Below are 23,499 nucleotides of genomic sequence, written 5' to 3' on the forward strand. Positions count from 1 at the left end.
CAAGAGAGAAACTTAACCTAACCTTTTCAGTGACTTTCATCTTTCATCGTAGTATTTCCGAGTTGGGATTGTGTTTAAAATGCCATATATTGTGTAATTTTGCTTTTGACCATGCCTTCTGCTGTATCAATCTCACAAAGAACAGACGTTAGCGCATTCACACTCTGTTTATTATGCAATACTAAATTGTTTAATTTTGCTTTGGACCATGCCTTCCGCTGTGTCAATCTTGGAAATAAGAGATGTCACCACATTCGCACTGGACTGGTCTCGGATTTCCTCCGGGATTTTTAACCTCCGTTTATTAATCTCCGGGTGACAGCGACCACCTTATTCATCAACTGAGGTCAGAAACACTTGGTCGCACCTTGTGCGACCCCGGAAAACCCGTTTGTTGTTCGGATTTCGAGGGGTTAAGAACTGAGGGTGCAATACCTGGAAAACGTTTTGTCCGTTCAGGCGTCATTCATAAGACCACGGAATTATCCCTTTGAAGGTTTCTGTTGACCTCGGAACGATCCGTTCATAAATTGAGGGCAAAAACGCTGGGCAACTCCTAGTTGGTTCCCAGAAATTCCGTTCATTACTCGAATATCGAGGTTCATAAAACGAGGGGAAAATGAATGGAAAAAGTTTGGTTCCCCGTGCTCGTGTTCATAAAACGAGGGAATTCATAAATCGAAGGTTCATAAATCGAGGGTTGACTGTATTATTGATATATTATTGTCCATGGCTTGGCTCGCGTTCATAAAACGAGGGAATTCATAAATCGAAGGTTCATAAATCGAGGGTTGACTGTATTATTGATATATTATTGTCCATGGCTTGGCTCGCCTCAGAAACGACAGTAGTGCCTGAAGTCGTTGCTTCACTAGTTTTGAGCAAAGTTTGGATGGTGTATACAGAAATCTCACCGCGGATTGCTTGTTCAATCCCTTGTTTACGCGCAGTGATATATAGGATGTCCCAGGTAAATGCGAACTTATTTATTTCTTATTATTTATTAATAAATAAATAAATAAATAAATAAATATATATATATGTATACAGGGTGTCCCAGCTAAGTGTATACAGATTTTTTTTAAAATATATATATAACACTTTTTCCAAGATGAAATCAATTGCAATATCGCATATGCTGACGGGCACTTCTTAGGAGGGCATTAGCAAACTCCTAAGGCAATGTCTTACCTAACTTTCAATAATAAACTTTTTAGTTATAAAAGCTACGAAGTTGTCCCAAAGAGAACATCTGGTCCAAGTTAATTAAGACTGCCTTAGGAGCTTGCTAATGCCCTCCTAAGGAGTGCCCTTCAGCATATGCTATGTTGCAATTTATTTCATCTCGGAAAAAGTGATATATAGTTCATTAAAAAATATGTTCGCATTTAGCTGGGACACCATGTATTTGCTCTTAACTAGTGCCGTGCATAGCTATGTAATAGACATACATATTACGTTTCTTTCACTTTAGAACGTACACTACCCGTACACACGACTATCACTTGATATGCTAACGACTGGAAGCAAAATCTGTAAGGAACGACTAGCCTAATTAGCTGCTTTCTATAGTTCTCTCGTTCGGTGAAGCTATCTATGTGTGCGTCAAGTGATGATAAGGGAAATAATGTGCAATGCGTGTCCTAAAAGTGTGCTGACATACCCTTAACCTCCTGCCCTTCTGGACATGCGGCAGTGTGCAAAAGAGAAGTGCGTGCTGTCTTGCATACCCTGAGATAATTAGCTTGATTTGACTACGTATAGTCGTTCGTAACGTAATTTTGTCTTCCGGAGGCAACGCGCATGTGCCTCTTTACTTTACCGATGGCTGTGACGGGATGACAAATACTTTGGTCCTAACTTACCCTGCACCAGACAGGCAAATTGGTTAAATTACACTTCGAAGTGTTTCAGAAAACGCTGTGCTACCGGGAAGGGAAAAAAAAGTACGAAGCAGACCATGACCGTTATGTTAGGCCCACGACCGACTTGATTATAACGACCATGTCATAATCGGCAACCCCTATGAGGAGCCCGTCCGCACGATCCGTTAGGGGCGCTACTCATCGACCCGCGAGATCTACATTATGATTGGACAATGGAAATTTTAATTTTGAATGCGCAGAAGCGGATGTACGACTACCGTAGCAGACGACAGCAACAGCTCCTATGAAAACGCGTAGAATGATGATGATGATCAACTTTAGACTGAAACATCTTACGTGGGAAATCCACCGCTTGTACAAAAATATTAAGGTAAGCTGAAGTACGGAGTATTGTAGAAATTGAAGCAATAACCGGGCCGACGAGTAGCGCCACCGCTAGCTTCCAAATGCAGCGCTGGGAAGGGGTGCCTATGATATGGCCGCTATAATCTAGTAGGTCGTGGTTAGGCCTAACGTTCTCTTCAAAGGTTTCTCCGGCGAATTTTGATTCGCCAGCACATATTGGCTTCGACTGCTGTGATATTAGCGGTTTCTCACGTAGGAGTTGACGCATTTTATACGCAGATTTATTTATATAGCCACTTATTTATGTATATAAATATTTATTTACGTATATGTTATTATTTACGTGTCGTGACCTCTAGCTGCGCGATTAAGCCGGTAACAAGGAACTTAACGGGGCACTAAAATGCTCGCACAAGTTCACTTCAAATTACGTTACACGCTATATGTTAATTTCGCACTTGTTGTCGTAATTTAAAACTTTGATTCCGTTGTGAAGCTACAATCAGAATTATGCCGGACTATTTCTTGCCTTGGCACTAAGTAGTGAACGTCGCTTCAGCTTGTGCATCGGTGCTGTTAGGCCTACGCTGCGCGTGTACGCGCCTGCCGCACCATGGATCAGTTACGGCGAAGAACATAGTGCGACTACGACGCGAATTGGTGTCGCTACCCGAAGGACGCGAATGTAATATTGTTTTAGAACGTTTGTCGTCTACAATTCAATAAATTGGTATTGAAAGATGCAGCAATGCACGTCATGCCGCGCATGTACACGTACACGACAGGCATGCGCGCGTTTCTCCTGCTGTCTGATTGGGTGCCGCAAATCTTTGCTTCCTGAGATTCCATTCGTTGCCGGCAAACTAAAAGACGGCTCTGTTTTCATTGCATTTTGTCTTCTAAACAACAGCGCTGTGTGAACTAATTTCGCCTGCATTATACTAATTGAAACACGGACTTTCATTTGAGAACAAGTTGTTTTTGCATTTTAGTGTCCCTTTAAGAAACAGCCCGCCATCTTGAAAGTTCGGCCCTACTTCTGTTTACGAGTTCTGCTATTGGACGGTAAACGTAGTACAGCCGCCCGTCATGCGGCGATTCGTTTGAACTACGATGCTACGGCGCCGAACGCTGTCGTCGGCCCGCTACACTTTTGTCGCAAACGGCTTTAGCGCGGATTTAAATGAGGTTGTGCGGACGGATGCGTGGACTGTGACCTAACTCTTCCATATCAAATACTCTTGTTGGTGGGTTGATAGAAACGTGATGTACTATAAGTCTTAAGCCTACACTGCTAAATGGTGCGTTTTTCTTCTAGCTTTTGTGCGCAGTTTGGAGCGTGTGAGTCAGGAAGTTGACTGTGTTCAGGTTCGCAGTTCGTCCACTTGGAGGCAGGTAGATCGCAGAAGCGCCATCTGGTGTCGGTCCTCTTCGTTGCTTTCCCACACTTCTGCCTCGCATACTTCGGGCTGGAAAGTAAAGACACGTGACAAAAAAGAAAATGTGCATTTTGAATTCAAATGCATTTCTGACTTTTAGAGGTGCATCCCTAAGGGACCCGTTTTACCGTCATCATACTTCATTACAACAGCGCAGGAACATTACGTATGAAAGATGGCAAATTTGAGGCTTTGTATGTATTTGTTTCCAGCCTCAGAACATCAGTTCTCTCTTGTTCAAAATTACGTATGTTTGCTAAGAAAGTCGAGGATAGACGCGCTGCTTCCTTGCTTCTCCTGCGTACACTAAACCAACGCAGTGAAAGCACGATTTACAGGAGACCGCTGCGAACGAACGGACACACAGCATACAGGGTGTTCCAGAAAACGTGTCATTGAATTATAATAAAAAAACTACGCCACCTAGAATCACCAGGTTAACGGCATTTGTTCTTATTAGGATTTTGCCGCCTCCTGATGTGAATGTCATGTATCATAAGTTTGATTATGTAAATATTTGCGAACTGAACTCGAAAATTTGCCAAGTGATGGTCACTTTTTTACTCCACCAATATGAAGAGCATGCCGAATTCACTCAAATTCATGATAATTCACAGTGATATTCATGAGCTATCCCATCGAAAAAAATAGCCGAATGTCATGCTTTTAGGAGCACCGGACCATAACGCGCGATGACTTTTTGAGCGCAATCGCTCACAGTTCGACGAAAGGAGGTACCAGAGCCAGCCCACAAAGGGTGCGTTCCAAAACCTACTCGAGTCAAGTCGGGAGTAGCTCTCGACCCGAACCGCCGTTCCAAAACCGGGTCGAGTAACTCGATGACGTCACTACCCGCGTTCCAAAACAAGGTGGAGTAACCAGAGAGTTAACTCGATTCAACTCTCCTCTGAAGGCCGGTCAGGGAAGGTTCGCTCGAGTAATGACGTCATGCTTGTAAGTCCAGTTACGTCATGTCCAGTAAGTAACTGCACACACAAAGTGCTGAAAAAGTCAAATGCCCACTGGGCCGACAAGAAAGAGTTCAACTATGCCCGACGGGGCATGGTGACTCCTGTAAACAGCTCACAATACATTCCCAGTCTTCGTTATCGTTGTCTCTGTAAAATAAACCTGACGCGCGCGAGATGAGAGCGGTGACGACACCGGCCTCCATCTTAACTCGGTCGGAGTCCCCCATGCGTTCCCAAAGCTACTCGACCGGGCACGTACTCTGTGGTCACATGGTACAACTCGGTCATGTGACCTACTCGACTCGAGGGTTTGTTTTGGAACGCACCCAGAGTGATACGTGTAGTAGAAAAAGTAGCAGTTCCTAAAACTGGGAGAGGGAAAGCATTATCCCAGCGAACGTCGGACGCGATAAGTCATGCCTGTGTTATCTCTTTCTGCTATGCTGGTGTGGGCTGGCTTTCCAACCTCCTTTCGTCGGACTGACAAAGATTGCGCTGAAAAATTCATCGTGCGCTATCCTGTGGGAGCTCCGTAGAGCACGATGTTCGGCTATTTTTTCCGATGGGATAGCTCCTGAATATCCCTGTCAATTACCATTAATTTGTGTAAATTAGACACGCTCTTCACATTGGTGGAGTAAAAAAGTCACCTTTACTTGGCAAATTTCAGACTTAAGCTCGCAAACATTTACATAATTAAACTTACGTTACACGACATTCACATGAGGAGGTGGCAAAAACCCAGTAAGAACAAAAGCCGTTGACCGTATGACTCTAGGTGGTGTAGTTTTTTTATTATAATTCAATGACACGTTTTCTGGGACACCCGATATAAGTAGTGAGAGCTTTTTCGGGTTAAATGCCATCCTCAGATTCGGGGCCAACCGGGTGCTATTTTTAAATATGTAATTAGAGGAGAAATCTGGCGATAAATGTGCCTTCGGGTGTTATCGGGCGTTTTTGTTTCTCCTTTTAGATATTAAGTCATTTTCTACTCGATTTTTGTTTTGTTCTTTTTTTTTTGGTAACCTAGGAACGCTAATCCCTGAAGGCATAGATAGTGCTGACACACACGGGTGTATTGTTGGGAACGTAAGTGCCATTCTTACATGTGTTACACGTGGCGACCTTTGTTCGTCTTCAGTGGAAACGTCACTTGAGGATTTCGTAGTGAATGTAATTCGGGGAGAGATCGGGTTTAACCTGTCGGAGGTCAGTACGGGGGGAATAAGCCGGCGGAATCGGGTTTAACCCGAAAAAGTCACTCCCTACATATAAGTTACGAAAGTACTAGGAGCAGAGCTGGTAACCGGAACTGAACCAAAGTAAGTAAAAAAAAAACGTTGTAAACATTTTTTTTGTTGTCACCCATAACTGAACTGAGCCGAAATAAATTCTGAAGGAAATTCACGAAACGGATAAAATCGAAATAATGCACGCAAAAAAAAAAAAAAAGAAACAAATAGCGTGTTGTCATGGAAAATAAACACCAGGTCGCCAGTTCAGTGCGTTGTGTGTGTGTGTATCCCTCGTTCATTCCCGTGCCCTCCACTGGGGTTATGATTTTATTGACTTTAACAATGCAGGAATCAGCGGCAATAAGTGATCACAGTGTGACACGCGCGGACATATTTTGTGTAGCTACCACATAGTATAGCAGCTAGAAGTTATTGAATTTTGATTGCTTGAATTGAATTGAAGCTATTGAATTTTAGTCAACAGGCGAAATCGTTATCCTTTAAGACAAAGACTGTTTAAGGCTCCGGACGTGGAGAGCGCAGTTTTAAGAACATCATCCGCAAGTTATGTATCGTTTTATCAAAACAGACACTCGTTTCATATGGACTGCTACAAATCCTTGAGATTCAGGAAGTGCATTACGAAGCTGCGCTCACTTATTTGATTTTTAAAGTAAGGGGGGATATTTATTGCTGCTGGCGAACATCGGCGGCCGAGGGTAGCATTCGAAAGCATTTAAATACACGTACGTACACGTATAAATACACGTATAAACATGTTGTGGTTTATATTTAGAGATCATCAGACCGCTACAATGAGACCAGACCGCTCTATAACAGGATTGTAATTCCGCCTGGAACGCGTTTAGGGAAGAAAACTGAACTAGTGGCTTCTTAAGCGGCACTCTGTCTTCCTGAACCCGCGTTGTTGTAAGAATGAGATCTGGTGAAGGAGAATCAGTTTCATTTCCGGAGGTATATCCAGGTAACCAAGGAACAAGTAGTCCATCGATCAAAATATTCATTCAACACGGAATAGTCACTGTATGTCCATGTAAATGTCCTCGTCCCTCACAATGATTGAGAAACGAGGGAAAGGCTCATATTATTACTTGTGAAGTTTGAGCACGCATAAAGTCTACAAGTACACACTCAATTATCTGGCCCCTCCCTCCCCCTTTCCCTCCTCTTTTTGTGTCGGCATTTATCACCTGCATGTTATCGCTTCCCGTTATCATGTTATCGTTAATGTTCTTGGCGTAGTATATCGGGAGGTCGCAAAGTTCCTTTTGGAATTACGGGAATAACTGTTCGTGTATTCACAAGACCTCCATGTATTATCATAATACATGGAGGTCTTGTGAATACCATCTTGTGAGTACCATTCGGGACACTCTGAGCCGTGAAATCCGCTATCGTGGATATGTTGTCGCTGTAGATTTTCAAATCTTGTGAGTTAACTTCTTATTGTGAACTATTGCCTGTTATGTGACAGGACTGATTCGTTTTTTGTTCTTTTTTGCCTACGAGGCCAAAATAGATTTTGGCATTCAACTGGTGCCATACAAGTTAAATTTGTGACCAGAAGAAGCGGTCCAAATCGGTGCGAACCGATTGCTTAAGTTTCTTTCCTACTCCGGACCTGATCCTAAACAGAAGCGTCACTCCTGAACCCTATCCCAACACCCCAAAAAAATAACTGTTCCGAACCCTAATTTTAAGACCACTCAAGGAAACGTTGTTTTAAGAAAACAAATTCTCCCACATTTCTACTTTCACGGAGTCGTTCAAAACGTGTGACTGTGAACTTCGAAGAGTACCTACCTGCTGATTTGTAGTTGTGTTCCGGTGAGCGCAAGCCGGTGTGTTAACTAGAGTGGGCTGAATCTTGAGAGTCAGACGATGTTTCAGACCATTTTCGACCTGTAGTTGAGTCGAATCACGTTATAACGTATGAATATAAAAGATCTCAGTGGCTCTTGTAGTGAAATCAAACAACGCATGCACGCACACAAACTGTACGTAGAAGAAATTCGTAAAGGTGGCTTTGCCACATAAGGTATGTGTGCGTGGCAAAGTATCCTTCAAAGGGCCATCCCTGTTCCTTGAACACGTAGCTTTGCATGACATATAGCTGCACCAATCGTACCATGTGAACGGCACCATTTACAGCATGCACAAAGGTGTTAAATAGAGCGCTCAAGTAGAACAACAACTTTATTTTCAGAAGGAGAGTGGGGAGGTTCATCGCGAGAGGCGATACTCTACTTCTTATATTGTATTCAAATAGAACAGTTAATCACTGTTCAATATTTTCGCACGTGGCAGTCATGACCAAACTTTTTGATATGATCTATATTATCTTTCTTTCGTTCTTTTTTACTACCTGTCCTCTCTGTTTGTCCAAAAGAAATCATACAAGAGCTCCGTGACTTTCACTTTCCCAGGGAGCTACCCATCTTTTCTCCATCTCGTTGATAAATGAGTGCAGAGGAAGGGCGTTTATATATAAAAGAGGCGTAGGGAGCAGCAAGAGAAGAAAAGATGAAAGGGGAATCGATACCATCTCTACGTTTTCTTCCGAGAAGGCACACTTAGCTTTGAACATCACCGTTTATGCAGTTTCTACGACAGACGGTAAGAAAGAGAAAAAAGCAACTGATGAAAGATAAGGTGAGCTGAAGCATTGTCACATTTAGTTTTTCTTAATACGGGATAATATGGGCGGTATTATCTTATCTGCTGCTCGAAAAGAGAGAGAGAGAGAGGATAACATTCGTTTTTATTGGTTACGAATTTGTATACACGTAATTGTACGTGGCTGGGGCAGTCCTACCATGTACTACATGAGTTGTAATACATGATTTGCTTAATACAGACATCGCACAGCAATATTTCAGCATTGTTATTATATGATCAATATTATTTTCATTGTATCGTGTTTTACAGTAATGCAATGTACGTTTTCAATGTACGTGCAATGTAACTTAATATTGCTGCCTATCTCACATATTAGAAATTTGAATCTGCGACAAGCTGCGTGTATTACCTAATAACCACAACCAAGTTCAAGGTGACAGATGCTACGTTACCGTCGCACCAATTGAAAAACATCATTATATTAAAACGTCAGTTAACTGATGTACCAACCCTCTCATCTTGCGTCTCCATCGAAGCCAATTCTAGCCCGTGGCACGAATCCATTTCCTTATTCTCCTGCTTCAACCTCTGTATCTCAGTGAGCACAAACTTGAGCAGGCTGTCTTGTTCTTCAGGGTCGACAGGACGTAGCAACAGGGGAGCTTTCGGTGTTAAAGATGCTCCCCACGCCGAATGGTGGACGCATTTTAAAATCACTGCGGCCGCAGCTAAACAGTAAAGAAAATTCATGGCGGGAGTATGAAAACGCTTTGTGGTGGAAGCAGATGGGGATGTTGAGCGTAGATTGATCCCGGATATTTTCTCTCCTCCTGCGTCCAGGAATGATGGGCGAGCGTGACTGACGCCATCTCGCGGGAACGGATGGGAGCTATAGGCTGTGTGCTCAGTTGGTTCTCGCGTTCATTGACAGGTGGCGGTTCCCGGTGAAATTTCTCACAGGCGCAATATTTTTATTTTTCAATCAATCAATCAATCAACCAATCAATGGCTAGAAACCCCGCTGCATTTGTCAAGCTGTCCATGTCCATAAGGAAGCCGTCATGCAAAATGCTTTCGCTGTGCGGTGTTTCGTCACTATACTTTGGCACACAGCATGGTAGCCAGAAAGATATTTTAGGGAGGGAGGAGGTGTTTACATGGGGGAGGAGGTCTTTCCCGCTCCCAAATTCACTACGAAAGGTACAATTTTGGGGGAGTTTGAACCCGCTAACTGCCCAGTCCTGACTACGCCCATACTGTCACCACTGTCACGGTGTAGGATCGGTAACGGTCACAGGGATAGGTGACGTCATAATGTACCCTCCTCCCTCCCTCCTTCTCTGTCATGCTCTTGCCGAGAGTGAAGGGTTTTCGAATGCTGCGGGGAACGTCCACGCGCGCTCTGCAGAACACCTGCGCTCAAATTAATTTGCTGTGGAGCAAAACAACAACAATATATAGGGTCCACCCCAGTGCTCCTTTAGGATTTCTTAAAAGTTGGCAACTTTGTTACTTGAACTTTGCGCGACTTAGGATACCACTGTGCAGTGCATATTGAGGAACACCATCTCCCGTGGCATAGTGGTTAGGATGATCGCTCTCCACGCCGAGACTGGGAGGTGACACGAGTTCCAATCCTGTCACCGGGTGTGCTGTCTGAGGTTTTCCCCGGGTTTTCCGAAGACTTTCCTGACGAATGTCGGAACAGTTCCCCCTGAAGTCGGCCCAAGACGCATACTAACCCCCATCCCTGTCCCCCACTCTTTCCTACTGTCCTCTCTCCATCTGTCTACGTCTGTACGCCGCATATAGCCGGAGTTGCTTCGCGGCGCTAACACGGAATTAAATAAAAAAAATCTTGAGGAACTCAGGTGCTGCTTTCAAAGCCTACACTGGCATTAAAAGATGACTAAAAGACGCGAGCGCTTCCTCGACTGATCATGACTGCTTCATGGGTCTAGCTCCATTACTGCTTTGGTGCACACGTCTAATGTCCTCCATTCCACGCGACTTGTAGATTGGCTGTTTAGTGAACCTCTTTAGAACGGAACGCAAAAGGACTCATGCAGTATGTCTCCTTTTCTAACAGTCAGATCGTATCTTCGGCTTCACCACTTTCGCTGCACCCACACTTTAACCCCGATTAACCACCTTCACCCCAATTCCCCTAGAATTGTAGGACAAATTCGTTTTTCCTCCATTCTCCCTCTTCAACTGATACATATGCGAAAAACTGCCTCTCTTATTCGAACTGTTATGATTTTGTGTGTTTTTTTACTTGCTCCAAATTGTAATGGCCGCCCCATTTTCCTTATCCACTTGTTCGCACTGTGTTCTGTTGTACGTTTTTTTTTTTAATCTGATTAACTGCGAACGTCGCGTCATCATTGCGTGGGTTCCCTTTCTGGCGCGGTTGTGGAACCCTTCCCTTGCACATGTTTGTCCCCTATTATCAGTCTCCCTCTCCATCTGCTGGGAGTCCCCGTGTCCCTGTCAGTCCTCCTTTCGTTTGGACCCTCTCACACGTCTAGTTGGGATAGGTCTGTGGCAGCGGGTCTTTCGTATTTCCTTTCCCGCTCGCGCTGCCTTCTAGCCCTCCCTGCATCATTCGCCATCCACACACAATCACCCCTGCACAATCATCCACTAAGTATTCACCACCTCCACCATCACATTCTCCCTCCAGCTTGTCACAGTCATGCCGTTGTTGTAGTAAATTCTAAAGCCCTTGCCAATCTCCCTTGTGGCTAATGGCCATTCTCCATGGGGCAGAAAAAGAAGAAGAAGCGCATCATTGGTTGCGTTAAGTAGCGTTGTGGTCTCATGAGCCTCTAGAGATTACTCCGCACCAAACCCTGGCCAATCGCCCTGTGTGGCTGGCGGCCACTGTTCCTAGTGGTGGAAGAAGAAGAAGTAGCCGTCTCAGAGCGTGAGTGTTTCAGACCATACCTAGGTAGTAATGTCATTACTGTAATGAAATTACAGTAATAAATTACTTTTTCCGGTAATTTGTGATGTAATGCATTACCTTTTGATATTATGTAATCTGTAATGTAATTTAATTACATTTTGGCAGTAATTTTAATGACATTACTCATTACTCTTTACAAAAGAATCGCCTGTGTGTTCTGAATTCCAACGCCCACTATGAACGGTGACGCACTCAATCGGCACAGAATAAAATATGTCTTGTTTTTACAACGTAGTGTTGTCTGACAATGAATTTCCACATCCTCAATATCATTACGATTAAATTCGCAGTAATGACTTTGTACTGTCATTACTTTTTCGTAGTGATTGTAATGTAATTTCATTACATTTTGATTGCAGTAATGAGTAATGTAATTTAATTAAATTCTAACTCGAGTAACGAGTAATGTAATTTAATTACATTTCAGAAGTAATTTACCTAGGTATGTTTCAGACTACGCTCACCTAACGCAACGCAAGCACCACTTGCGCATCCGGCAGTGCGAGACTCCAAGCTGCTCCCCGCGCCCCTGAAGAGGCCCGAGCCCCGGGGGTTTATTCCCGGCTGCCCCCCCCCCTCCCACCGACCTTCTAGCCGGTCCTGCGTCCCACTGCAACTTGTCTTGTGCAACCGCACCGGTAGGCAGAACGCTCGGTAACTAATAACACGCCGTCAACCAAGCAATTGGATTGTTCGTGAGCTGTCCCGTTCTTCCTACGTTCATCTCTCATGGAACTTTTCATATCCTTGACAAGCATTACGCTTTCGCTGTAATCGGTTAATAAGCGATTATAAAGGGCTTAAAATCATCCTCATAGCCAGCCACAACGTTACGACGATATGACCTCTCACGATAGTGACGCAGAGCTTACGGCTTCTAGGTCTAGGAGCCATAATAAAATATATTTAAAATATTTATTAAAAAACTGAAAATTTAACGGACTGAAGTACCTCGAAGAGATATTTTGCTTAGTCTAAATGAACGAATTACAAAACAGCACACATACCGTCAATGAAAGAATGTCGAGAAGACATGCAGGTTGGTGGCAAGGATTCAATACGAAAAACCTTGAGATCAGGGAACGTAGAAAAATCATACACGTGTTCGTGAACGTTCCATTTTTCTGTAACCGGTCTGTAGCCTAGATCATAACGTTCACATAATTCCCTCCACACTCTAACAAAGCAGCCATTCACTCCGGCCGTAGAAGCCCGTACGGAACCTTTCTTCCCTCCGGGCTGTTGACCCACAATTCGCATGAACCTTTAAACACGTCACACTTAACCCTTTAAATACCATGCCAATGATGAGGACGGTGCCCAGAAGAAGAACAGTCTCTGTTCGAAATATCGGCGGCTTCTGTCCTGAGGCAACTCCCTTCCTATACACAAGAAAAGTTTGATACAGAGACGTCCTCCTTTGTTACGCCGAGGATAAATTTATCGGCTCCCTGTTAAACTCCTCAGCTGAGCCTTATCTGCATGTGCTGCTACGTTCCTTAGCCGCGGGGTTTTCGTCATAAACATTGCTAATGATGTTGTGACTGATTGGTGTCATTTTTAAGCACCATTTCTAGTTCTCCAGCCACTGTTCACGAAGTGATTCCACGATTCTCGCACGTTTCCTATTTATAGGTCATTTTCTACCATACCCAACTCGTCGAAAAGCTCCTGTATCCTTTCCTTTCCCAGCTTGCCGAAAGGGGTTGACCTTTCCCCTCACAGATAATCCGCTTAACTTCATTCGGCGAACTAGGATTCGGCAGATTGGGATGTGACATGTAGATAAATGCGGTGTTTCCCAAATTCCATAGAGCTGTGCCCTGTCAATGTCCTGTAATGGTGCCATGATATTACACGTAACTTTGTCTGCCTGTAGTATGGCGCGTGTAGTACGGCGTGTGTAGTACGGCAATGTCTTGTCATGATATGGCGTTTCATGACAACGATTTGTGATAAATTTCCCCTCTTCATATACAGCGAGGGTTGACTGTAACGGTGACGATAAAATCAGCAGAGTTTTCGGGTACCGCTTGAGCACACCCGGTACCCGGTACGATCAGTTCGGAGAGACGGAAGCGACGCGCATGCGCTTTACTTCATGGGAATTTTATTCTTCCCGCGCGTCGATCTTCATGGCCGCTTCGAGGTCACGATCGGTTCGCTTCCGATGATTATGTTAATATTACGCTTACATATATATACATATTACTATATTACGCTTATATTACTATATTACTTACTATACTACTACTGTATTACGCTTACTAATATTATACAGGGTGTGTGCAGAAAAACATGACCCGCATTTTTAGATGTAACTCGTTGTCTACTTAGCCGAGGAACTTCCGGTGGCGCACGACGGCGTATTTATGCGTGCGAAAGCCACAAAAAAATCATGGAAGCCATACTCAGTGTAAAAAAATAAACAGCGCGCGAAAACATGGGCTTCCATGCATTAGAATAGGGCGGTCATGACAGTGCATGGTAGTGCATTTCGTCTCAGGAGAGTTATGTGCAGGCACCGCTAGGGGTACTGCCGATGAGCATCCATGTGGGACATCGTTTCGATATATGCACCGATAGCTCCCCTAGCGGTACTTGAACACAACTCTCCTACGTCCACCGTGTTGCCCTTTCACATACACCCTGTTGTCCACCATGTTGCCCTATTCTGATGCACGGAAGCCGACGTTTTCGTTGTTCCGTTTATTTTTAAAGCTGAGTATGGCTTCCACAATTTTTCTGCAGATTTCGCACGCATAAATGCCCCATCGTGCGCCACCGGAAGTTCGTTAGTTAGGTAGGCAACAAGCTATGTGCCTAAATGCGGGTCATGTTTTTCTGCACACACCCTGTATAACGCTGCTAATATTTCCGTTTCTGAAGAACGAGCACTTGTAGTGTGACATGTTGCTGCACATAGGCCGACGACGGGCGCGACATCGTCACACGCAGTTGTTGCCGCGCCAAATAACATCGTCAGCAGCAGAAACTTGAGTAGAATTTCGATATTGGATTTTGGATTCCGCGTTAATTAACGCCGCGTAGCAACAGTGGCTGTGAGCGGCGTACAGATGTTGACAGATGGAGAGAGGACAACAGGAAGAAGTGGGGGGCAGGGGTGGTTAGTATGCGTCCTTCGCCGTCTTCAAGGGGAATTGTGCCGACATTCTTCTGGAAAGTCTTCGGAAAACCGAGGGAAAACCTGAGACAGCACAGCCGGTGGTAGGATTCGAACCCACCACCTCCCAGTCTTCAGCACCACCTTGGCTACCACCAACGAGCGCTCGGCCATGCCGCTGGTAATTTCGACATCGGGTGGGTTTCAAACTTTGTAGGGGGTGTATGACATCCTTATCTGCTGATATTTCGGAGATTTTCTTTTTTTTTTTTGCATTTTCGGACAGTTTTTTTTTTTTCTGATCTTTTGGGAGTTATGGGGAAGTGCTGGCAAAAATGATTTGCACGGTCATCCTCTTGGTTGTCATTCAACTCGCGCAGTGACATGGACGGGGTATAAGTACGATACACAGACGACTGGCGTCCGCCTTTGCTAGCACAGTAGTTCTGGATATTTATATATATTATATATTTATTGTATTATATACGTTTTACTATATAGTATCAGTGGTTTACTATGGTATCAGCGATTGGTTCGGTGTAATGAAAAATAAAACGGACAGTGTGGCGTTCATGAAGAGAGCCGGCTACTCCAAACTCTAAGAAGAAAAAGGAGTAAAATGGGGATTAATTGCAGCTTCTAGTCCCTTAGAGTGCAATTACTCCTCCATTTTAGTCCCCTAACGTGGACATTTACTTCCCCGGAGAGCAAATTCTCACTGAACTTCGCGAATGGTCTTCCGAACGCAACGGTACGTAAATATGTGCTCTTGGTCAATTTGATGGCATCATGCCATGTAACTCAGCCAAGTTAGCAATTTTCCACCGACACAGAGTGAGAAACAGTTAGCGCTTCTTTCTTCGCAAATTGTGCCCTATGTATGTCGCAAGATTTTATATCACACGATATATCACGGTTGACGATTTGGTGGTGGTGGTGGTGGTGGTTGATAAAATAACAAGGGGAGGTTGAATATGCACCACAGAATATGCGAGCGCACCGCAAAAGTTCACCGGGGTGAGCGTCTCGACCGCGACAACGACCGAGCGCGCCGTTCACATCAAGGATCATAATAATGTCCACGCTCCGTCTAGTATAGAGTTTCTAGTCCAGATTTCACAATGAAATTGACAAGAGCATTGAAGGCCGCGTCCCTGTGGTTAGCGTCCCATACGCCTAAGACTTTCTCTATGCTGAAGTCCCTGCTGTCGAGATGGCCAAGGGTCTGCCTCAAGATGCCTCTTTGTGCAGCATGTTTTGTACAATGCATGATGATATGTTCCGTGTTTTCCACTGTCCCGCACAGTAGACAGTTGGGCGAGTCCGCCTTGCCCACTTTATGAAGAAACTGGCGACCATAGGGCACATTCAGGCGTAGACGGTGCAGGAGAGTTTCTATGTGTCTGGGCGTTTTTGAAGGTATGGTAAAATTCAGCTCCGGGTCTAGCGTGCGCAGCAGTGACGGACCACTGTCGACCTGGTGCCATTTTGTCCTGCGGATGTCATCAGTCATAGATTTTAGGAGAGATTTGATGTCCTGCTTTGAAAACGTGACAAGATATTCTGTCGATGACAGGTGTGCGATGTTCGCCATTTCGTCCGCCTTCTCGTTACCACTTATGCCAATATGGCCAGGTATCCACTGAAGAATGACGTCGTGACCGATGTCTGTGCACTTGCGATACCCTAACAGGAGGTCTCGTACTGTTGACGCCGTACGGCCTTTTTCCAAGAACGATGAGATGGCTTCAAGGCCGGCTTTAGAGTCGCAGTACACTATCCATTGCGCAGGCAGCTCGAGCGTGGCAAGGTAAGTCATGGCTAGCTGTACGGCTACCAGCTCCGCTGTCGTCGATGAGGTCCTGTGAGACAATCGTGCTATGCCTTCCCTCTTGCGCTCTGGTATTACAAATGCGGAGGCAGACCCGGATAGAGTCGTGGACCCGTCGGTGAAGATGGCTACACGGCCTTTGTGCCTTTCCATCAATTGACGATTTGATTCAAAGTGTGTTCATGCATGCGCACGAATTAAGTACTTGGGACTCTTAGAACAGAGTGGGAAATGCAGTCTCCAATCTGTGACATTCGTTTACTCCCGAAAGGGATATTTTTTGTGGCAATACATTTAGTCACTAAAAGGGGTAAAAGTGCTCCTTTTTTTTTCTTAGAGTGCAGTTCAAATAAATATCCAGTGGTCTGCTCCCTACCCCAAGCTGCACAAGATGTTGTGCTGCTTGGGATGCCGTAATTTATGACTGTAGTCCGGTACGGTACTTTACATCAAATTTGACGGTGCCTTCTGTAAAGACCACTGGATAACATGGTATTTGGTCCATTCGTTCACATAAAACTTCAGTTTTCTTCGCCACACCTTTGCAGTTTGTGGATAACACATTCATCTGCGCCCTTATATCAAGGCAGATTACCTTCTGGTCATGAAAGACGACGAAGCTATCCCGCGTTCCTCCCAGCGCAGACATTCCACCGGGCCGTGAGGCACAGGATGTAACGCTAAATTCTTCGTTTTGGTCCAGCGTGGACTGGCTTCTTGGCAAGATTCTTCTAGCGGGCTTCGGCCGGCGCTGTCCAAGATTGTGTCAAGATGTCAGTGAGACGTACTAATTCCGTTGAGCTGGCTCTGAGCCTGCAACCGGGCTGCAGCAGCAGGACACACCAACCGAACAGAGGTGAGGGTTTGTCACCGCGTCAGTCGTCAGCTACGCGTTCCATGTATGCCCAGCAGGCAAGGTCGCGATCTCCTCAGCGCTCTGTCCGGCAGCCTTCTCAGAGTCAACAGTATTACTCTAGTCGGATGCAAGTTGGAAGCACTGAGAATGCAAGCCCCATTGAAGTGAATTACACGGTCGGAAGCGACCGCGGAATATACGACAACTACGCCGATTCTAATTACTACGATCGCGACAGTCAAGGAGGTTGCATTGAGCAGCAGTATTACAGCACGGCGTACGAGAGACGCAATTCGAACCGCGCGTACGACGCTGGCTACGACTCCCATGGAACCCGCGAGAACTACGACCGCCGCGACACGAGCCAGCCGCGTCGACGAAGTCGCTCGACTGGTTCACGAAGGCTCGCTGAGGACAGGAAAGTCATCGACAATGCTGCGGCAAGCGGCAAAAAGTCCCGGTCGCGATCAGCGAGCTTACGTGGTAACGCGGACAAACAGGATGTGGTGGTACTCATTACGGCAGGTGTTAAGCCTAAAAAAGACAGGAAATTGTCAAAATCAAGTTGCGGGGAAAACGAGACATCGGAAGCAGTTTACGAAGACAGCGAAGACGATACGAAGGCTCGAAGTGCGGGTAGTTCCCGAACATCTAGAAACCACCGAGACGACAGCGAAAGTTCGGTGGCGCCGAAGAAGGTAGAGAAGCCGAAAGATTCGAAACCACAGAAAGGAAAACAGAAAGGTAAACAGGCAAAATCGAAACCTGCAGATGAGGATGACGAGGAGATGGTGTGCAGTACAGTCACCATAGTGACAAAGGCAGTGAAATCGAAATCCAAGTCAGAAGCTGCTCCCTCAAGCGACGAATCCATAGCAGCAAAGAAGTCCGAAGAGAGTAATACAAAGAAGACTGTCAAGAAATCACAGACAAAGGCTACACAAAGCGAGAAACCGAAGGCCACACAAAGCGAAAAACCGAAGGCCACACCAAGCGAGAAACCGAAGGCCACACAAAGCGAGAAACCGAAGGCTAAACAAAGCGAGAAACCGAAGGCATCACCGCAGAAAGCCAAATCTCCACGACCTTCACCTAGCATCGAGATGAGCTTTAGTGAAAGCGACGATGGCACCGAAATCTTCGTGGTCAAGAAGACGAGGAAGAAGTCGTCCGATTCGAAACAACCTGCAAAGCCCAAGGTGGCGACATCGCCGGGGTCGCCTAAAGCAAAGTCGCCGCCTGCTCAGTCGTCAAAGCCTGCACCGTCGTCGAAGGCACAACCGTCTTCAAAGTCGCCACCACCGCCACCATCTCCTTCAAAGGCACCACCATCTTCAGCATCTACTCCCACGACACCCTCTGCCCCGCCTACACCGCAGCCTGACAGTGGAATTTCCATGAGTGCTCTGCAGTCACTGATGCTAGCCATGAAGCCACCCGAGCCGCCCGCGGCACCACCCTTTCCCCCTCCTAGCAATCAGCCGATGATCGTTATGGTTCTGCCTTCTCCCGGAAAGAAGACTTCCATAAGACAAAAGCCTTCTAAGGCAGCATCGAATGCGTCATCCAAGACATCATCTGAAGGTTAAAGATGCGCCGGAGACCTCACTGTGTGTTTGGTTTGGAGATGTTCGTAGTTCGAGATAGTGGACTGAGATCATTACCCTCCTGCTACGTCTTTGAACTTGAAACGACCGATGCAACTTGACAGCAATAAACGTACTGGTGTGCTGGTAGCTATGCGTCAACAAAACGGTGCCCACAGCGAAAATTGAGTAAATTAAGTTGACGATTGAAATTGGTAGTGGCAGTAATCTAGAAATTTGTCCCTGGTGGTGCTTAACGGGGCCACCAGAAAAGGTGCCTACCTTAAGACAGTGCCGTGTATGCCAAAGGGAGTCTGGCCATTAGGAGGAGACCAAAAGAGGGGCTCGACCTGTCAATCAAACATAGGCGCATTTCATTGGTTACTGCTTTTCATGGGAGCTGCCATGACACCAAATTTTCTCCAAAATGGAGGATGGCTCTTGGAACGGCGAAGCGGAGATTTCGTGACAAAGAAATTTCACTAGTTTAATTTCACCCTGTGAGTATATATCCTCATGTACGCATCTTCAAAATGAGCATCTTTCGCTCTGCCATCATTATTTACCCGAAAATGGGATGTTTCGTCGCTAATGGTAGGCCTAGCTAATACCGTGATATCAAGAAAATAGCATAGCAAGGAGGAGGACCATTATACGTAGGATCTTGCATTCTATAATTGCATCTTATTTATACATACATATTTACTCATTTTTGATTCGATCTACTTCCATTACGTGTGTGGCGGCCCGTGGAAGACGACGACGACGACGCGCCTCTGCTGCCACGCGCTACGGCGCTGGCACGGCAGTTCTACCGGCACCGTCCTAGCGTGAGGCCACGTCCATCATCGCCGGTCAGGACTCATGTAGGGGAACACCACCTCCTCTACATTTGGTGACCCGAACAACGAACACCATGTTCGGCGTAATTCGGCCATTCACCATCCTAAATTTTTCCTCGGCAAACCAGCAGCGAACCACCCTCTAGCAGGCAAGGCGCACCGGGACCACTGTTCCACCGGGGACCCGCAGGGAGACCACAACAAGCTCAGTCTACGGCCTCCACCTGCTTCGCGATGGTCCTCCTCGGCACTTCTCTGGCGGCAACCGGCCTTCACGCTGTCGTACCGGTCGCGGTACTGTCGCCCACTCAGCAAATCACCAAGCAACAATCAGCTCTCAGCAACGCAACTCAACGCATTCACTCAGCAACAATCAACGCTCAGCAACTCAACGCATTCAACGCACTCAGCAGACAATCAGCAACGCACTCAAGCACCCAACCACTCAGCACTCTCAACTCATCTCTGGAACCCGCCCGGACCGCACCACCCTTGTTCCCGCCATCCCGCTGCTGCATCAACAGCCACAATCGCAAGCCGTATCTGCAATCGTCCACCATCCACGAGTCGTCCTCATTCTCCTCTTCATGGTATCGACGCGGACCTCAACCGCAGGCACCGCTCCGCGTCTGAGGGGGGGAGTGATGTGGCGGCCCGTGGAAGACGACGACGACGACGCGCCTCTGCTGCCACGCGCTACGGCGCTGGCACGGCAGTTCTACCGGCACCGTCCTAGCGTGAGGCCACGTCCATCTGCCCGCTGGGACATTCCATCATCGCCGGTCAGGACTCATGTAGGGGAACACCACCTCATCTACACGTGGTTTAAAATTTCATAGCGGCAGTCGTCTGCTACGAAGAGCGTCGTCTGTTACGGATGGGCCGCTCTCCTGGCCCATCACTTCTGCCAGCAACCATTTCTGCAATTCTGAGCCTTCCCAACATGACTCTCTCCATGCAGATGGCGTTGATAAAAGTGGGCGCAAAATCCATTTTTTGGTCTGTCACTAGTGATATCCGTTCCAATCCGAATCAATCGAGCTTCTCCAAAATGGTGGCACCCAGTAAATAAGGGTGAGGTATAAGTACTGGATGGATGTAACAATAGACAACAGTATTTCGACCCGTGATTGGCTAGGTAGCTTAAAAAGTGGGTGGAGCCTCAGGTATAGGCAGGTCCCATGAATGGCCAGACTCCCTTTGGCATACACGGCACTGCCCTAGGATGTTCTCATTTGAATCTATTAGGGCATAAATTATTAGATATTGCTGAAAAAAAAACTGAGCTGGTCCAGGACGAGTCGAACTCCTGTCTTTGCTACGAACGCTGAGCTGTTCGATTCGGTAGTGACACGTATCTCATCTTGGTGGAGCATACAGACAGACAGAAGAAACAAGGAAGTCACTGAAGAGGTTAGCCTCACAACTCGCAGACAGACAAGTCGTTTTAGTACCGGTGAATACTTGCATCGACTGTCGTCGGCGGAACAAAAATACTCCCGATGCACAGGATTGAACTCTATGCAAGGGGCAGAACGCGATAAACGAAAACCGTTTTTGTAGGCCTTTATACAAATTTAATGTGGTGCGCGTTCAGTCCTTGCAACGTTCCGGCATATCGTTTTAGCGCATGCTGGCCACAGTACTTAGAGGCCTTCGACGGGAAACCTGCAATGGAACGCTGTCTGAGCAATGTAGTTCTGGCTCCGCTGCCTATAGCAAGACCACTTATATCGCCTCGCATCAGTATCTACAGCGTTCCACAAGGCAGACCTATACAGATAGTTCGGGAAAAGTGCCTCTTTTTTTCTTGAGGAAATTGAATTGCTTGACCACATTGTTAGCTATTGTTATATAAGGTGTAGGCTGTCGAGAGTTTTCCTAAGCCAAGCAGTGTCAAAGGGCTCCGAAGTTTCCTTGGGCTATCGCCGTGCTTCCTGCGCTTTACCAAGGGACATGCACTTACTGTCGCGCTTCTCATAGCTCACCTTTCTCGGGACACCCCCCTGACACACGGGCACGTTTGAACTCCTTTCCATTAGGCGCCCTTTACAGCTGCAAAGGACACCTTCGCGAAAGGAGTTCGTGCTGGTGACACACGGGGAGAGCGAACTACTTTTGTTGTTTCGTTTAAGAAATAATACCCAAAGAAATAAGTCACTTAATTAGTTCAAGAGTTCAAGATACGTACTGCAACTGCAATACCTGCACGGAGACTTCCAGTACTTGAAAAATGAAAACACGGTCTATATCCTTCGTTCCAGACTATTGCCGTCGTATCGCCCTTCGTTTGAGGCTACGCCATACGCCTTCACAGATGAAAAGGAGATCGCAGAGCTCAACGTCCCAAAAATACCGCTTCGTACAAGCAGGTTCTCCTTTGCCGTGTGTCACGTCACGCAATGCCTTTCCGTTAGGTCTCCCTTTGTGTAAAGGAGCTCAAACGTGCCCGTGCTCCGTGTGTGTCGAAAGCCAATCCATTATTCGGCATAGAAAAAATCTTTTATGGTCATATTTTCCGTGGTCAACCAGGTTTACTCTTCCTACATTCACTTTGCACTACGAAGATGCCTGTATACTGCCTGTACTGTCTGTAGAGAGCGTTTATGCTCCGATATACACAGTTATTCAACTGATCAGAAAATCTTGAGTGCATGTTACACTGGTCGCTTCAGTGCAACGTCCCGTCGTTCCGTCCGCTCTTCTCTCGTTGTTAGAGTCAACGCACACCGGCACACTACACTGCGCTGCACGAAAACTAGTCAGATTTCGCAGCGCAATTCTCTCAATGTATGTTGTTCTGTAAACTATTGCTGCGTACCAGGTTCCTCGTCAGGGATCCTAATACCTTTCGTACCCGACCCTAATTTCCGTTGGAAATGAAAAAAATGAAAATGAATTCGCCAGATTTCCTTTCCTATAGTCTACAATCTCTCACGACATTCGTAAATAGCAGCAAACAACATCACAGCAGCAAACAGCATCCTACAGTTTGCAATACAAACTTGCAAGATTTTGCTTTGCTGAGGTCTTCGAGCTACGGAGGTCGCATGCCAACGGAAGTGGGAGCAGATAGCGTTGCCGTACGATGCTGAATACGCAGGTTCCCATCAGTTGACTACCTGTCTTCATTTTCTTTTTTGCTTTTCTTGCATATCGGCTTGAGTGAAGGACGTACCTCTGGACCATTCAAACATGCGCGTTGTAGCGAGCCGTCCACTCTCTCCGTGCAACTCGCTGTACGTGTATTGTGTGGCTATGCTTAGAACGACGCCAGGCACAGGGTCTGAACACTAAAGGTACCCTCCCCCTCCCTCAAAGTAATTTTTACTCCTATGTGGCTCTCACGGACACGGTTGGGTATCCCGTTTTTTTAGGGATGGGCCAACCGAATCCGCGAGTCCTAGGCAGGGATTCGATATTTGGGAATCCCAAAATAGCGAATCGAATCTTTCGAATCCACCAACCACGTCCGCCGAAAGCTTGATTAGCCGGCGGGACCCCGGGCCCTCCAAAACCACAGCATAAAGCTCAGTCATTACATTTTTAAACCATAACACGGTTTTGCTTTCGACTGTTTCTTAGTTTTATGTAAGGAATTCAGACTAGAGAGTTATGTATTTCCTGTAGCCGATGAACAACATCTTAGGAAGTAGTATATCGGTATGTTCTCTACAGTGAACCCTCGTTAATATGACCCCCGATAATATGACTCACATTATGACAGTTTTTCTTGGGAACCGTTCCGCCGCCATGTAAATCCATCTCGT

The 23,499-nt window shown here is 46.1% G+C and overlaps 2 protein-coding genes across 2 annotated transcripts; one reads left to right on the plus strand and one right to left on the minus strand.

Annotated features, from left to right (window-relative positions):
- Nucleotides 1–1,136: 1,136 nt before the first annotated feature.
- LOC135398111 (uncharacterized) lies at nt 1,137–9,343 on the minus strand. Its single transcript, XM_064629532.1, has 3 exons — nt 9,030–9,343; nt 7,704–7,802; nt 1,137–3,700 (listed from the first exon to the last, which is right to left on the minus strand). The coding sequence occupies exons 1-3, from the start codon at nt 9,267–9,269 to the stop codon at nt 3,596–3,598; spliced, it is 444 nt and encodes a 147-aa protein (XP_064485602.1). The 5' UTR covers nt 9,270–9,343; the 3' UTR covers nt 1,137–3,595.
- Nucleotides 9,344–17,041: 7,698 nt separating this feature from the next.
- LOC135398112 (serine/arginine repetitive matrix protein 1-like) lies at nt 17,042–19,037 on the plus strand. The gene has a single exon (XM_064629533.1). The coding sequence runs from the start codon at nt 17,217–17,219 to the stop codon at nt 18,888–18,890; it is 1,674 nt and encodes a 557-aa protein (XP_064485603.1). The 5' UTR covers nt 17,042–17,216; the 3' UTR covers nt 18,891–19,037.
- Nucleotides 19,038–23,499: the final 4,462 nt, after the last annotated feature.

Source organism: Ornithodoros turicata, chromosome 6 (assembly GCF_037126465.1).
Source record: "Ornithodoros turicata isolate Travis chromosome 6, ASM3712646v1, whole genome shotgun sequence".
Taxonomy (NCBI): Eukaryota; Metazoa; Arthropoda; class Arachnida; order Ixodida; family Argasidae; genus Ornithodoros; species Ornithodoros turicata.

Excerpts from the sequence above, each read along its gene's own strand:
- LOC135398111 (XM_064629532.1), bottom strand. The coding sequence starts at position 9,269 with ATGAATTTTCTTTACTGTTTAGCTGCGGCCGCAGTGATTTTAAAATGC. Across the intron at positions 7,803-9,029 it reads TGGAGACGCAAGATGAGAGG|GTCGAAAATGGTCTGAAACA; the intron begins GTTGGTACATCA and ends ACTCAACTACAG. Across the intron at positions 3,701-7,703 it reads ACACAACTACAAATCAGCAG|CCCGAAGTATGCGAGGCAGA; the intron begins GTAGGTACTCTT and ends TTTACTTTCCAG.
- LOC135398112 (XM_064629533.1), top strand. The coding sequence starts at position 17,217 with ATGTCAGTGAGACGTACTAATTCCGTTGAGCTGGCTCTGAGCCTGCAA.